The sequence below is a fragment of the Parambassis ranga genome, chromosome 24, assembly GCF_900634625.1.
Source record: "Parambassis ranga chromosome 24, fParRan2.1, whole genome shotgun sequence".
NCBI classification, from domain to species: Eukaryota; Metazoa; Chordata; class Actinopteri; family Ambassidae; genus Parambassis; species Parambassis ranga.
The window spans coordinates 6,572,437-6,586,821 of NC_041043.1; the positions used below are offsets into that span (position 1 = coordinate 6,572,437).

The window sequence follows — 14,385 nt, forward strand, 5'->3', positions numbered from 1 at the left end:
ATGTTTAATAAAATCTCAGCATGCCATTTGGACATTTTAACAATATAAAAAACAAAATAATGAAAAAAAATTCTCATTGTAGATGTAACATGAAACAAACACCTGGAGTCATGTGGATGTTGGTAAACGCTAACATCAAAATGCTAATCAATTGTAATGTTTCCATGTTTTTACAGGCTTATTATTGATCTTATTAACAAGTTACAATTAGGGCTCTGTATTGGCAAGAATCTGGTGATACGATACATATCACCATACACATGCCACGATACAATACGATACAATACGATATATCCCATATATATGCAGATTTATAAAATACAGGGGGAAAAACATCCGAAATCTATACGAGTATCTCCAAATAAAATATCGCGATATATCACAGAATCTATTTTTTCTTGCAATACAACTCTCCACCTGCACAGACTATAATCATCATCATCATCATCCCCTATTTCTCACACAGACTCAGGAAGACTCATGACTGTATGTAGGCAAAATGGCAGATCAACCCACCTTATCCTCCTTAAAGTTGTTTTGCATGGCTCAGAATGGCTTCTATGAGATAACAATAGTATTGTTTGGAGATTTCAGTTCAATATGATCAGATTTTTTTTAAATTTTTTCTTATACAAAACATAATACTGTAAAGGAATAATGCATTTTTTTTCTAAATCAGTGTTTTATCTGAAGTTCTCCTGCACTTTTAATCCACCTAAAGTGGAGGAAACCTCCACTTTAACCTGCAGCTCACTATAGCAAGTGTTTACCATTGTGGCTTTTACACAGTTTGAATGCATTGATGAGGTCTCTGCACTGTTATGAAGTCTTGTTCTGTTCAAGCCACCTGCTGATATGATCAAATAGACTCTGCGTGACAATGATCCTCAGCAGCAGGTTTCAATACAGAGTCACCTAGCAACACCTTCAGGTAGTCAGAGAGACAGGATCAGTAAATACAGCAGCAGGCTGCAGCTTTGTCCTGTGTGGAAACAAAGCGTGCACTCTGTGTGTTTATTTAGCGTGCAGCCTCCTGATCCACACATGTCCCGCCATATCTTCCTGTGTGTCTTTGATTTCAACATTTATAATGTTAAATTGAGCTTTTGTAAGTCAAGTCACCTGCTGGCTGAACCATAATGAGGAAATGAAAGCCTAGCTCACATGTCAACCTGTCCACACCCTGACAACCTCTGAGGTATGATCAGGTACAGCAGGGCTAATTTGTCCCTGGATGATGTCATTTCCTCTCTCCGCCTCGTCTATAAGAGGGGCTGCTGCTGCGGCGAGGTCTTGGCGGAGAGAGAGAGGGAGAGAGAGAGGACGGAGGCTGTCGGTCCACCGATGCTGCAGAGACTTTAGCTCTCCAGAAATACCGAAAGGCGGCTAAGTTTAGTTCAGAATGCGTCCCTAATCCACCCGGAGGGGGCCCCAAATCTCTCACCTTCTGATATAAGCTTTGCTATTTCTTTTTTTTATTCCTGGAGAGCTTAATGCGCCTCGGCTCATAACATGATCGGGAGAGGACTGATCCTTTTGACAATACTGTCCAACTGCGGTAAGAAAAAAATGTTGTTGAAGTTTTAAGTACTATAAGAGCACGGATTGGTTTGATTTATTCAGAGGAGTCTGCCCGAGAAGAGGAGACGGCCAGGGTTCAGCACCAAGGACAGCGGCTCACTCATCTTAATTACAGAGACATGGAGAGGATTCACCTGCATGTGGGGCACATTCAGTCCCGCGTCTAGAGCTGACTGTGGCGTTTACTGACACAGTGAGAGAGCGGAAAAAACAAAATGAAGACATGTGTTTGTCTTTCATTGCAGTTCTGTCATTGCCAGTGACTCCAAGTCAGCTGGAGAATGAGGACGTACAGGTAAAGGTATTTTTGTTTCATACTATTATACTGTATTCATCATTCAGTACTCTACTGGGCTATTTAATGTTAACCTTCTTTAATCTATAACCCGGGGACATTATCCAGATTTGACAATATATCACAGAGTGTCTCAGTGCTGCACTTCAAAAGCTGGCAGTGAATAGAAATACTTGATCTGAGCCATTTGTCACATTAAAGCTCCTTCTTCACTGGGGCCAGCCTCCGTTTGACTTTGTTATAATCAATACAGACCGATTTGTGAGCAATGGAGAGCCTTGACCTCCATGATTTGGTATCTATTACACACACACACACACACAGATATGAGGCACGTGGGATTGGCTTGACACTAGAACCCTGGGATTTGAAATGATTTTGATCTTGCCTGTAAGGATGTTCACATCTTTGAATAAGTGGGCGAGTAACAGCATAAAAGCTGCATTCACAGAGCAGCAAGAAGAAGAAGAATTTAATTCCATGAAGCTGTGCAAAGATATTCCCATCACATCCTTTATTCATGTTCAGTGCCACAGTAAATATCACTTGGTTACAATATTTCATACTTAATTAAGTGGAATTTTTTAATGTGCCGATTATTCACTGTGAAGGTTTTTGTGCTTCCACAGGTGATGAAATGCATCGTGGAGGCATTGGCAGACGTCCTATCAAGGCCACACCTCATACCTGTCAGTCAGGAGTGTTTGGTCACATTAAAAGCTGGTAAGAAGACAAAGGGGAATGGATGAAAGCTGCAGCTTCAATAATTCCCATAATGTTAACATGACGAATATGCAGCCTTAAAAATAAAATAGATTTCATTCATATTCATGTCCAGTAACGCCACCTACAGCAGCATTTACAGTTTGCTTAATGGGCTGTCACACAAATACACACAGCTCAACATTAAATATGGATGAGTTTTGTTTTAAGAAAATAATCAATAACATTTCTATTCATAAATATAGTAGAAGACCCATATGCAGCCTGGTGACCTGACATAAATAAACTTTATTTAAAGCTATATGTTTTTATGCAGTTACTTTTAACATTTATCAGCCTTGAAGTATCAAGACTTGAGATTCCCTGTAATGAAGTCCCATTCCTCATTGATGTGTGTGAGCAGTTTCATATATTAATCTTTATTATAATCACCCCCATACTCATATAGAAATTAAATCAGCCAGTCACTGAAGCAATTTCTAAAATTGAACCACTGAACACACTGCTGCTCCATCAGGAGGTTAATGGATTGATGCGGTGGCTGCTGGGTAAAAATCCTGCTGCAGGGTCATGTGCAGCACTCACTGAGGACTATTCAGTTACATAGCTCGTGTGTTACCTTGATGCTGTCCTTGTTGTAAAAAAAAAAATCAATTGTGTGAAACTGTACACTGTCAAAGGGGAAGAAGAAATACAGATCACAGGATGATGTGGAGCTCAGTATGGTATCAGTATAGTACTGCTGCTGCATACAGAATGCAGCAGTTTGTGGGTCAGCAGAAAGTCCAGCGCTCACACTACTCCTGCTGCTGCTGCTGCTGCCGCCGCTGCTCCGAGCCAAATGATTAATTGTGCTTTTGAAAGCAGTACATTTCAGGGCAATTAATTGTGATGAATCCACCACAGCATATTGCTGAATGCTGTGAAAAACTGAAGGGTAAAGACACACACCTGTGTTTTTTTTGGTTTGTCTTCAGTGTGTATTTCATGTGTGTGTTTTTGTTTGCATGTGCAGATGACAGGCTGGTTACTATCCTCCGTCATCATAACTTTCTGAAGGAGCTGCAGGAGATCGCTGTTCAAGGTGTGTCACAGATTACTCAGCATGCATGACATTTGCATGCTAATTACATTTGCTTATATACAGAGACAACAAAGACAGAGTGGACAGAAAAGCTTTAACAGCTCTTGTTCAATTTTAGGGGACGAAGAGAGAGGTGAGCTGCAAAGAGACGCTGATGTGCCAACACCGACGACGCAAACTCTTCAGACTGCAGATGATGTTCCTGGTGAGTTTTTGTTTTCTATCACAGTTCACCAAGGGATGTCTGATCAGAATGTTAAAATTCACCAGTTGTCAAAATGATCTATTATTTCCCATATTTTGTGGAGGATGACAAAAAAGTGCTGATGCTTCCTGTGGACGGAATCAGGACATACATGAAGTCCTCTCAGCTGGCTTTTCTTGAGATTAAATCACACAGTGAAGGAAAAACATGGGGCCATTTTAAAAGCAGAAAATATACATGATGACATGGCTGACATGCTGACCCTCTCCATCAATTAAAACACTGACTTCTGTAACTGCAGCGTTTCTGTGTGCGAGCACTTCTCTTAACGTTGCAGGAAAATCAATTTCTTCCAGTAAATGAAATTCCTACTCCTCTCTGTCATCAGATCGATCCATGTTGGATGCTTTGGGAGGTCCCGGTGAAAGATCCATTCTCTGCCAGAGAAAGAGGATGGGAGAAGAAGAAAAGGATGAGAGCAGAGAGGACGAAGAGTTAAAGGAGGAGGAAGAGGTGAGGATAGAAAATGATGGGAGCATCAGTGAGCCTTTGGAGGAATGGAGCGATGGAGAAAAGAGGGGTGAAGAAGAAGAATATGAAGAGAAGCGAGGAAACTCTGAAGAGGAGAAAAAGATGACAGAGGACGAGACAGGCAAGCAGATATTTCTATGTTTTTTGTAATTCCTCTGTTTGATACTAAAATTACAAAACTGTCAAGTCACATTTATTTTTACTCAAGACTGAGTGTAGTGAGCTGAATCATAGGGCAGGGAAAGTGCCTTGTAAATGAAAGCGCCTGCCACTGCAGGAGTGGCTGATGGATGGAAGTGCTTCCATCTGCCTGATGAAATTCAGCCCCCCCCACAGGGAGCAGAGCCAACATGGCCGCCATGCTGACAGCACACTGACAGAAAGGATTTGAAAATTTAGATGAGCAAGTGGTTACATCTAGGAGCATTCACCAAAACATCCTTTGAGAAAAAAATGTAAGCGAGATGAAGGTTTTCTTATTCCCACAAATAAAATATATTCTTCAGCCAAGTCATCTGATTACTCCAGTCGTGCTCTTAACTCCCATAAAGCGCAGCTAGCACTATGGGGAACACTGCTGCCAACTGGCAAGAAATATTTCATTACAGGAAGTGGAATCTTGCTGATGGTGGGGTCTGCTGCCGTTGGTCTGGCGGAGGTGTTTCTCATATCATTTATTCTTTATATACACCCAGGTGATGATGAAAATAAAAATGCACCCATGAATAAACCAAAAGAGACATTTGATGAGGAAGACGATGAGGAAAAAGACAAGAGGTCTGCACTCGTCTCACACAATCACAAGGACAAAGAGGAAGAGGAGGTGATGAGGAGAGGGAGCAGGGAGGGCCTAAAGCAGTGGACCAAGAGGAACAAGTCATTAAAGAAGAAAGCAGCTGGAAAAGAGGCACACCAGCTCGACAGTCAGCAGGAAGTGCCTCATCATTCCAAAGAGGTCTTAGGAGAAGAAGAAGAGGAGAAGAAGAAGAGAGGCACACAGAGGACTCCAGAGGAGAAGGAGCTGCAGATGATTGCTCGAAGAGCACCAGAAGAGAGGAGGGTCCTGGAGGAAGAGGGGAGCGCCAGCAGAAAGTCAGAGGTAGGCACAATAACTGCAATACTCTCACATATGTGTGCCAGCCAGGAGTCAGTAAGCATAGCTTAGTTTTATCACACATGAGTAGGATCAGATTCAGAATAGTTGTGACGATGAAGGCAGTCACTCTACCAGCAGGGGGCAGTAGTCTGTACGTCTTTTTCAGGGAACCAGCTTTAAACCACAACCTTTAAACAAGGCAGCAATGGATGGCCATTTCTCTCAGTCAATCGACTGAACAGCCACCGACAAAGGTCTGACTGGTGTGCAGGATGCTGTAAAACAGACAGACACATTTGTCCTACCTGGTGTGTATCAAGAATATGTGTGAAGTCTACAGTGAGCTGTACTGTTTATATTTGCAAATCATGATGCAGATATTTTAAGTGAAGTGAATTTTCAGTGAAAGGAGGCAGCAGCACATACCCCAATACAGTCACATAACAGGGTGACATTGATTAAGTCAGACACAGCATAGAAAAGAGAGGAGGTGGGACGCAAAGCGACTTGCAGAATCAGAGGATGAGTAGGCAGGCATGCAGCTTTAAATAAGGCTCAAGATCTTTCCAGTAAGTAGAAGTGAATCAGCTGATGTGAGAACATGCAAACAGCTGAACTTCACAGCCTGAACTAACCTTCGTTCCACCAATTCAGGGATTGAGTGACCTTGATTTTTCCCCAACGGGTTAAAATATTCTATTGTATATCATGCATGCTTGTGTGTGCCGGGTCTGTGTTCTACTCTATGCTAATAAAAGCAGCAGAATTCTTCCTGCAGCTTGACTTCTGTAAGGATACAGAATCCTCACAGAAATAAGCAGAGTGTCCCTGCTAATACCCTTAACAACACAGCACCACATTGTTTGGATCTTTTCTTTCACTTGCTGTCCTCTCTTTGGACCTGCAGGAGCCTGAGATTGAAAGCCTTGCAGCCATCGAGTCAGAGCTTGAAAATGTTGCCCAGAAACTCCATGAGCTGCGGCGAGGCTGAGAGAGAAAGAGAGAGAGAGACAGAGAGAGGAAGAGAGAGAAAGAGATTGGTACAAGTTTGACACTGCAGCCTCCTCTGCCTCCTCGTCCTCCTCCGCTTTACCAGCTGCCTGGTTTCCGCAGATAGACCGTGTGAATGTGTGACAAGGTTTTGTCTTTTTCGCTGTTTTTTTTCTTTCCTGAGGGTGCCACGCTGCCGCAGCCTCCTTTTGTGACATTCTGTCCCTCACATAGAGTAGATGCAGATAGCAGCTAGTCATGCATACTAACAGCTTATGAATGCACAGATGCAGTGCATTCACATATAACATCGAGATCACACAGACAGATTCCAAAAGAAATCGACAGTGAGGGAAGACAGCTAGTTTTCCTTCATTTTCTCTGACAATCATCGTTAACACCGTGCATTGATTCATGTGAAAGGCTGAGGCAAATCCCGGTATACACACCGACACGGTGAGGCTGTGCAGTAACAGCATGTATACATGTAAAAAAAAAAAAGAAGCTTTTTTTCTGGGATGCTCACTTAGCAAATAGTTGCTTACCTGTTGTTATAGATACAGATAACTCTAATCAAGCCAAGGCAATAAGTGAACATTTTTAGCAGATGACTGGATTGTAATCTAAAAACTGTACTGACTTTATGTAAGAAAATAAATGAGTTTATCTGAAAATCTCTGTTTTGAAGTGTTTCATCTTTATTGGCTTTCACTTAGTCCATTATGAACCATCATTAGTGCAACACATTCATCAGTGTAGATGCTCTTGTTTGTGGGTGAGGAGGCTGACAATATGAATCATCAGCAATGACACACAGACACAGTATAATTCAGATTTAACTCTTGGCATCAGCACCAAAGAAATCTCTGGTTGCTACTATTAAGGAGAATCAGACAGCTTTAACAGTAGTAGTTTGTACTGCAATGTGGTGAGAGCACTTTAACAAAACATGGACTGAAAGGAGACAAGAATACACCAGGAGCAGAGGAGAAACTGAAATACAAGAATGTGTGCTTATTTTGGTTGAATACTGGAAGTCTGTGTCTATGTGTGCATTCAAGCAGCAACAAAATGCAAATACACGGAGTCTTAAGACACCAGCAGGAGTCCCAGCTGCATGATAAACAGGATACTGTTTAAGGAAGGATACGTTAGGGGTTACAGAACATAATCAATAACAAGCACTTGTACTTTATTTAAACTCATTAATTCAGATATCTAAACTATAGAATTTGGTCAGGTATTCATTATGAGAGGGCACCAGATGGCGACATTACACTGTCTCAGAGGGAGGCAGCATAGTCAAAATGGGACTTTATGTTCTTAAGAAGCAGGTGATGTTCACCCATCATCATATGTTATGTAAAAATGACACAATTGAACACATCTTTCATAAAGGGCATTTGGTAAGTAGCTTCCTGTTTGGTTTATTTAATAATAACTCATGATTTTCTTAGTGGCTTGCAGAGAATCATGTTATATAGAGTCAGTATTCAGTGTAGAGTCAGTATTCACATCACTGTGGAAAAAAAAACAAAGATCACTTTATTTTGAAATCTGAAGGATGACCTAATGCTTGCCTTTGTCACTATTATGATCATAATTATTCTTTGGGTTTAGGTATTAGCAGTCAAAATGTCAAACATGGACAAGTGACATGTGAATGTGAGCACTAAACCTCAGTCAGTTCTAATCTGAAAACAGAACAATCATAAAACTTCTGTTTGTATAAAAATATAAGATTTTATTTCCAGCTACAATGTGAAACATGTAACATTTTTGTCACACTTCTCAATAAAATAGTAAAAAATACAAAAACACTATTGATACATTTGAAGCACAGAACAAATTTGGCTTTTTAAATTAACTTAAACTGTACAAATATATACACCATTTACAAATGAACAATAAAAAGGAATGAAATTACAATTCTTCCAGTCTTTTCTTCTTTTTTTGTACAAAATAGACACTTTGTACCTATAGATGCTTGTTTTTTTTCTCCTTCTGACCTGAATCAGTAATGGTCAACACTTCTCTTTTCTCAGTGCCGTGGCAAAGCCCACTGTGCTCCATATCTAACCCTGAACTCAGCACGCTGCTTACTTTCTCATCCACATGTTGGGTGGAAACTCTGACCTTTCCTCCACTCTATAAGCAGAGTGGACACACAGACAAGGCTGACATTCAGGCCTGCGTTAACACACACATTCACACACATTTACACATTCACACACAAGGACACATTCAGACCTGTTTGGACAGGGGAACACTGGCTTGCTGTGGACTACATGCTCCCTCAAACAGCTGCTTAAAGTTTGCAGGTCTGGTCTTGGACTCAAAGGGTTCGGGGTGGAGTGAGGGAGGGACTATTTAAACACCTCATTTAGAGAGGAGGTCAAAGTTTAGATAAGGTATAAAAAGCCGTACAGTAAAAATGGACGGGTTTGTAAGAGGGATTTCAGGAGGGATGGGCGGAGACCTGACAGTAGGTTTGTCAAACAAAGAAGTTATAGTGCAGGAATCTCTTGGAGCTGCTAAGCAACCCTCTGTCTGAGTCTATGTGGCTGATGTGCTCCAGCCATACGAACACACAGACATGAAAGTGTCTGGGTTACATTTACAATGAGAAACATGACAAATTAAAACATTAAAAACATATATACTGAGCTGCAAAATGAGACTGAGTTCTGTGTTTTCAAGTCATAAACTCTGGTCGTCCTTCAGTGGCTCACGCCATGTCTCCCATCATCTTCTTGTAATACATGGACTCGAAGATGTCATTTTCCCCTGGGCAGTTGTGGTGGCAGGCACAGGACTTGATGAACATCATATGCTTCTTCATGACTTGTCCATCGGGACATTTGAACTCCATGGGCAGGGTGGTGGTCCTGTGGGGGGTGCAGCAACGGCCATCCAGGCAGACGCCACAGAATTTTGGCCTGTAGGACTTGGTGGTGGTGCAGCCGGAGATCTCAAACTTCATGGGCTTGGAGAGTCTAGGAGTACGGATGCACTTTTTCCCTTTCTGCAGGCAGAAAATGAAGGAAAACGTCAGCAGGCATTTTTTAATATTGAAGTGCATCTGTAGACTTCATGAGGGATCTGGTGTTGAACACAACTCACCCTGATGCTTTGCTCCAGCTGTGACTCGCATGGTCGCACCATACACAACCGGGTCTGCTTTTCTAGGCGACAATTGTGGTTATCATTGGTGACCCTGGTAGATATCCCAAGGCCGCAAGTCTTAGAGCAGGCGCTCCATTCAGTAGTCTGAACCAGGCAGTTCTCCCTCATCATGGAGGGATCTGGGCCATAGGTCTCCTCCTCTCTGAATGCTGTAAACACAATACTGGATTAGAAGGACTGTACTGATTACACATCAATGGATCAAGACAGAAAATACTATGATGCTTACCTGCCAAAGCAGAGCCCACAAAGGTGTTTCTGTAGGGAGAGTCACACTCCCACTCCTCACAGCACTTTCCTGGCACCTTGACACGCCTGGGGAAGGGGCAGTCTGGGCTTGGCAGTCTGATGTCCATGGAGCAAAGGGGTACACAGCCCACAGCTCCATCTAGACAGGTACACTGGTACTTGCAGCTGCTCTGGAAAGTCTCTCCACTCTTGTACACCGTGCCGCCAAACACACAGGTGGCTCCCTCTCGAGCTGTGGAGAGGAAATCACATCAGTCATGATCTGGTCCATATATTCAGGACAGTTTGAAGTGATGAGACAGTCACTGAAAGTTTCTGTGGCTCACCTGTGCACACTCCTATGCGTCTGTTGATGGGCGCTCCAAAGTCACAGTACAGGCCTTTGTGCGGGTCACAAACGTCTTTCTCGGTGCAGAGCTCACCCATCTGTTTGGCGCACACCCTGCAGCAGCCACAGCCGTCCAGGACCAGGCTAACTCCTGGGGAGCACTGAGGAGGGGTGGAGGGGCACGAACACTGACCGCTGCACTCCTGACCAGCAGCCTGGGAGACACACAGGGACACATGCTCGGGTAAATCTCATGCTCACATGGTGCATTACAAACACATGGTGCACACTGAGAACACAATGTCGTAAGTGAGGTGTGACTACAGCAACACAAAAATTCAACTTACCATGTATGAGAACATGATGCACAGCACAGGCAGGAAAATCATTTTCCCCATTCCAGCAGACATCTTTCCTTGCTTTAAAAGTTCTAAATTTAGGTTCTTCCAAAAACCTTCGTGGATAAAATCTTCCTTTAGTCTTCCTTGAGAGTCTTTTTCTGATCGAGTTGATCTCTTGTCTCGTAGATTTTCAAACTGTTGCTCCGGCCACAGTCTTTGTTTCTTTCTTTGGGTGAAAGCTAGAGTTTAGCTTCGGTAGAGGAGTTGATCTGAGTTCTGACTGCAGAGTGCAGCTCCCTTTATACTCGCTGGCCCTTGCAGCACGTCACTGGGGGCTGAATGGAGAGCCAGCCCTGGACAAACATGGACATACTTGGCATTCTTTCCTCGCTTCCTGACCCCCACTCCAGACATCCCACATTCCTGCTGTCTGAAGGCGAGGCTCTGCTGCTCGGCCAAACAACACTGTCTCTCTCTGAGCAGCTTTCATCTGGAATGGGAGGTTAAGTCTGGTTAGAGGCCTGGGACCCCACACTGGGAATTCCTGAAGACTGACTTCACAAATAGACAGCCGGTACCTATAAATATTAATTCAAAAAAAAAAAAAGAGGAAAAGACGGAACAGAAAGAAAAAGACAGCACAGATCAAAAGATAAGCCACAAAGGTGGCAACTCATTAAAATGCATAAACATACAATTATTAAATCAGCTGATTGATGTGTAACCGGTGGTTAAGACTTTAAGCCCACAGCAGCATTCCTAAGCTTTGGCTTCAAAGGGGCACAGACAGCCTGTATTTTGGTAAATTAGCCACGAGCGGTTAGGGAAAGGAAATACATTCGAGTCATTAGCTTGAGCTGGTTATCTACGAATATCAAGCTGCTCCTGCCAGATTACACAGACTTGGAAACTGCTGTTGTCTTCTGTACTTGTCTGGGACTCTGCAGGGGGATTTCTGTGCACTGACATCAGAGGCTGAGCTGCAGGTTGGAGAGTAACACAATGAAACATCTTTTCTACATGAAGGAGACATTTTGATCATGAATGCTTCTTCTAAGGATAAGCAAATTACATATTGTTGTTATATTTGTACTCTTAAAATAACAATACGCCAATGTAATATGTGTTAATTCTGCACCACAAGTAAAAATTTTTATTAGCTAAACTTGTTGTATCACTGCATTAGCTACATTCTCTGCTTAAGATGTGGTGATTGACAATAACCGTGATATTTAAGTAATATTAGGTAAATAATATGTCAACTCTTGAATCATTTCCCTTCTTTGCATTGTCACAGAGAGTTTTAAGCACAGTGTGTGGCTTCTACTGCTGGACAACCTCATGTCTGAGACACTCCAGCTGCAACAACAAAAAACAAAAGAGAGAGTAGCCTGCCCATTCGATGTTTGATTCAAAGGCCCAAAGAATTGAAACTTGTGTAATGACTAGGCTTCACAACTGCATGTGTAAATGTGTATTTTAGGTTGTTTATGTATCTAAATATATATAAAAAATGGCTTCAATAATTTACTTTTTTAACATTTTAAACAAATTGTGTAAGACACACGGTGACCCTGAGGTTGGGTGTTCTGAGTTACCTGAGCTGAATAAGCAGCTTTGTAAAGACAGGTATTAAAGGGACAAAGATGAATGTCCTCAGTCGCAGCGACACTTCCCGAAGTGGATGTTTAGGCTGCTTTTCTTACTTCCCGAAAAGGCAAACATTTTTCAGAGGATTCAGTTGAAAACAAAGACTGGAGTTTTTAGTTCACCTCTGCCGGGATGTTTTGACTCCATTAGCTTCTTAGTTGGGATAAATGATGATTTAAATCCCTGAGTGGACTTTAAGTGAAAGTGCAGCAGTGAACAAAGGTTACATGCTCTCTAACTTCTCACCTGACTAATGAGGTTTAGTCTATGACAAACTAGAAGGGGGGGGGGGGGGGGGGGGGCAGGTGTGCCTCGTCCCTGGCAAGGCTTATTTTACTACATCAAACCCCAAAGTGGAGGATTGCAGGAAAGAGGCTAGACGGAGGTTTGTGTATTTTTTTGCTTTTCTTTTCTTTTTTTTTTGCTTTTTTTGAAAAAAGAGGATCACACACCCGGCCAGACTCTTATGAAAGGCGGCCCTGCTTCTTCTCCAGCCAGTGAATCGGAAATGAAAAACTCCCAGAGAAACCTGGAGTTGAAGGAATGTGAGTGAGAAGCCAGCAGACAGGGCTGTTACTACAGAGGAAGCTTCCCCATATAAGGGCGTCTGCTCTTTTCCTAATAAGGACACGTTCTCTCTGTTTGCTGGCTCAGTACAGTAGGGAGTCCTAGACCATCTGACCGCAGCCATGAGTGAAAGTACAGTGCGTCTCAGGGAAAGTGTGTGTGAGCGTGTGTGTGTGTGTTGTCAGTCATTACAGCCTCAGGACCCAAACTCATTTCCAGGATATCTAGAGGAAACAGCTTGGATGGAGGAACGTACTCCTGCCTCACTGCAAAACAACACTCATGCTGACATTGTTATCTGACAGTCAGGATAATCTAGTTTCTCTCAGGCTCTTTATTAAGTCAATTTATCTTCACACACCATTTTTTAAAGTAAGTTTAAAGTATTACAGAACTTAATCTGATGGTAATGGTGTAAATTTCATGCTTTAAGTAATTAAACACATGCTGATGTTTTTGAAAGGCTGTAATATTCCAGTTCCAGGGCATTATTATTGAAGCAATGTATTTAAATGACTATGACAAATGAGTTAAAATAAACTGTAGCTATGGAAGTGATGTTTTTCTGCATGTTACCATGCCACTGGCTGTTTTGTTGCTAGGTTAAATGTTCATTTGAACTGTGAGGGTTTTCCTTTGCTCTAAATATCAGCAGGCCGACTGGCTGCACGCTCACTGTTTTGCAGATCTCAACGTGTGGACGGGATGGCTGCGGTGGCCAAAGGAAACATACGTCTCTGTGTGTGGCGGGCTCAGATATGTGGAGGCTAAGTATAGAGTGAGATATTTGTCTAACAGAGTTGCTGCGGGTTAAGATCAGTAATGCAGCGGTGATACAACGTCAGTGGGTTTTGCTTTGTACTTGTTGGCGTCAGTATGGTAAAACAGTGCTATCTGTCTGACCTCCAGTCTGGTGCTCACACACTGGAACATGTGATGTTGAACATTAACCAAGTTTCTATTAGATCTTTAGTTGTTAAGCAGGAATCAAAGAAAGCCCTCCACCAATTTTGTCTTATCTTCTCCAGCCTCCCATGACACCATCTGAACAGGCTCAACTGCAGTTCCTCAAATGGACACTTGGTGTCGGCTCCATATTAAATGTTATTATCCAACTTTACCACATCAACAAACAACCTGTTCATTAACAACTGCACAGACTGGTGATATTTTACAACATATTAGTCACGTTTATAAAAAATGACAAACCTATCGTTATACATGTGATTGCTTAGAGTCATTTATGAAATCAATAGCTGGAAGTTGCCAGTTGTTGCTTTTTGCCAGTTTATAAGAAGTTAACCTCGACCTCGAGTGGCTGAGGAAGCCACACAGGGAAGTGGAGAGACACCCTCAGACAAAAAGCTTTGACTTCTGTCGCCTAGATTTAAACTCTTTGGCAAAACCTCAACCAATCAGACTGACAAATTGGAAAAGCTGCAGATAATCTTCAAAAAACACAGTTAGTAAATGATTAATCTTTATTATGGACAATATGTGCACAATAAGGCTGAGATCTGGCCTAAAATGTATATTCTATTTGTGTATAAAATGTCTAA

General features: G+C 42.2%; 2 protein-coding genes across 3 annotated transcripts; one reads left to right on the plus strand and one right to left on the minus strand.

The window, feature by feature from the left end:
- The first annotated feature begins 1,298 nt into the window (after positions 1-1,298).
- Positions 1,299-7,004, plus strand: LOC114429216 (chromogranin-A). Of its 2 annotated transcripts, none has more exons than XM_028398126.1 (8): positions 1,299-1,558; positions 1,827-1,882; positions 2,506-2,599; positions 3,615-3,683; positions 3,802-3,888; positions 4,277-4,540; positions 5,115-5,518; positions 6,423-7,004. In XM_028398126.1, the coding sequence occupies exons 1-8, from the start codon at positions 1,513-1,515 to the stop codon at positions 6,504-6,506; spliced, it is 1,104 nt and encodes a 367-aa protein (XP_028253927.1). In that variant the 5' UTR covers positions 1,299-1,512; the 3' UTR covers positions 6,507-7,004. The 2 variants fall into 2 exon arrangements, with proteins under 2 accessions (XP_028253927.1, XP_028253928.1); XM_028398127.1 differs by having other exon boundaries at positions 1,827-1,876.
- A 1,224-nt stretch (positions 7,005-8,228) lies between these two features.
- ccn2a (cellular communication network factor 2a) lies at positions 8,229-10,903 on the minus strand. Its single transcript, XM_028397979.1, has 5 exons — positions 10,616-10,903; positions 10,267-10,483; positions 9,921-10,172; positions 9,629-9,840; positions 8,229-9,530 (listed from the first exon to the last, which is right to left on the minus strand). The coding sequence occupies exons 1-5, from the start codon at positions 10,676-10,678 to the stop codon at positions 9,234-9,236; spliced, it is 1,041 nt and encodes a 346-aa protein (XP_028253780.1). The 5' UTR covers positions 10,679-10,903; the 3' UTR covers positions 8,229-9,233.
- Between the last annotated feature and the right edge of the window lie 3,482 nt (positions 10,904-14,385).

Bases quoted from the DNA above. Each gene is read 5' to 3' on its own strand.
- LOC114429216 (XM_028398126.1), top strand. From the start codon at position 1,513: ATGATCGGGAGAGGACTGATCCTTTTGACAATACTGTCCAACTGCG. The intron at 3,684-3,801 runs GTGTGTCACAGA...GTTCAATTTTAG, and splicing joins GCAGGAGATCGCTGTTCAAG to GGGACGAAGAGAGAGGTGAG. The intron at 4,541-5,114 runs GCAAGCAGATAT...ATATACACCCAG, and splicing joins GATGACAGAGGACGAGACAG to GTGATGATGAAAATAAAAAT.
- ccn2a (XM_028397979.1), bottom strand. From the start codon at position 10,678: ATGTCTGCTGGAATGGGGAAAATGATTTTCCTGCCTGTGCTGTGCATC. The intron at 10,173-10,266 runs GTGAGCCACAGA...TCCTCTCCACAG, and splicing joins ACGCATAGGAGTGTGCACAG to CTCGAGAGGGAGCCACCTGT. The intron at 9,531-9,628 runs GTGAGTTGTGTT...TTCTGCCTGCAG, and splicing joins AGCTGGAGCAAAGCATCAGG to AAAGGGAAAAAGTGCATCCG.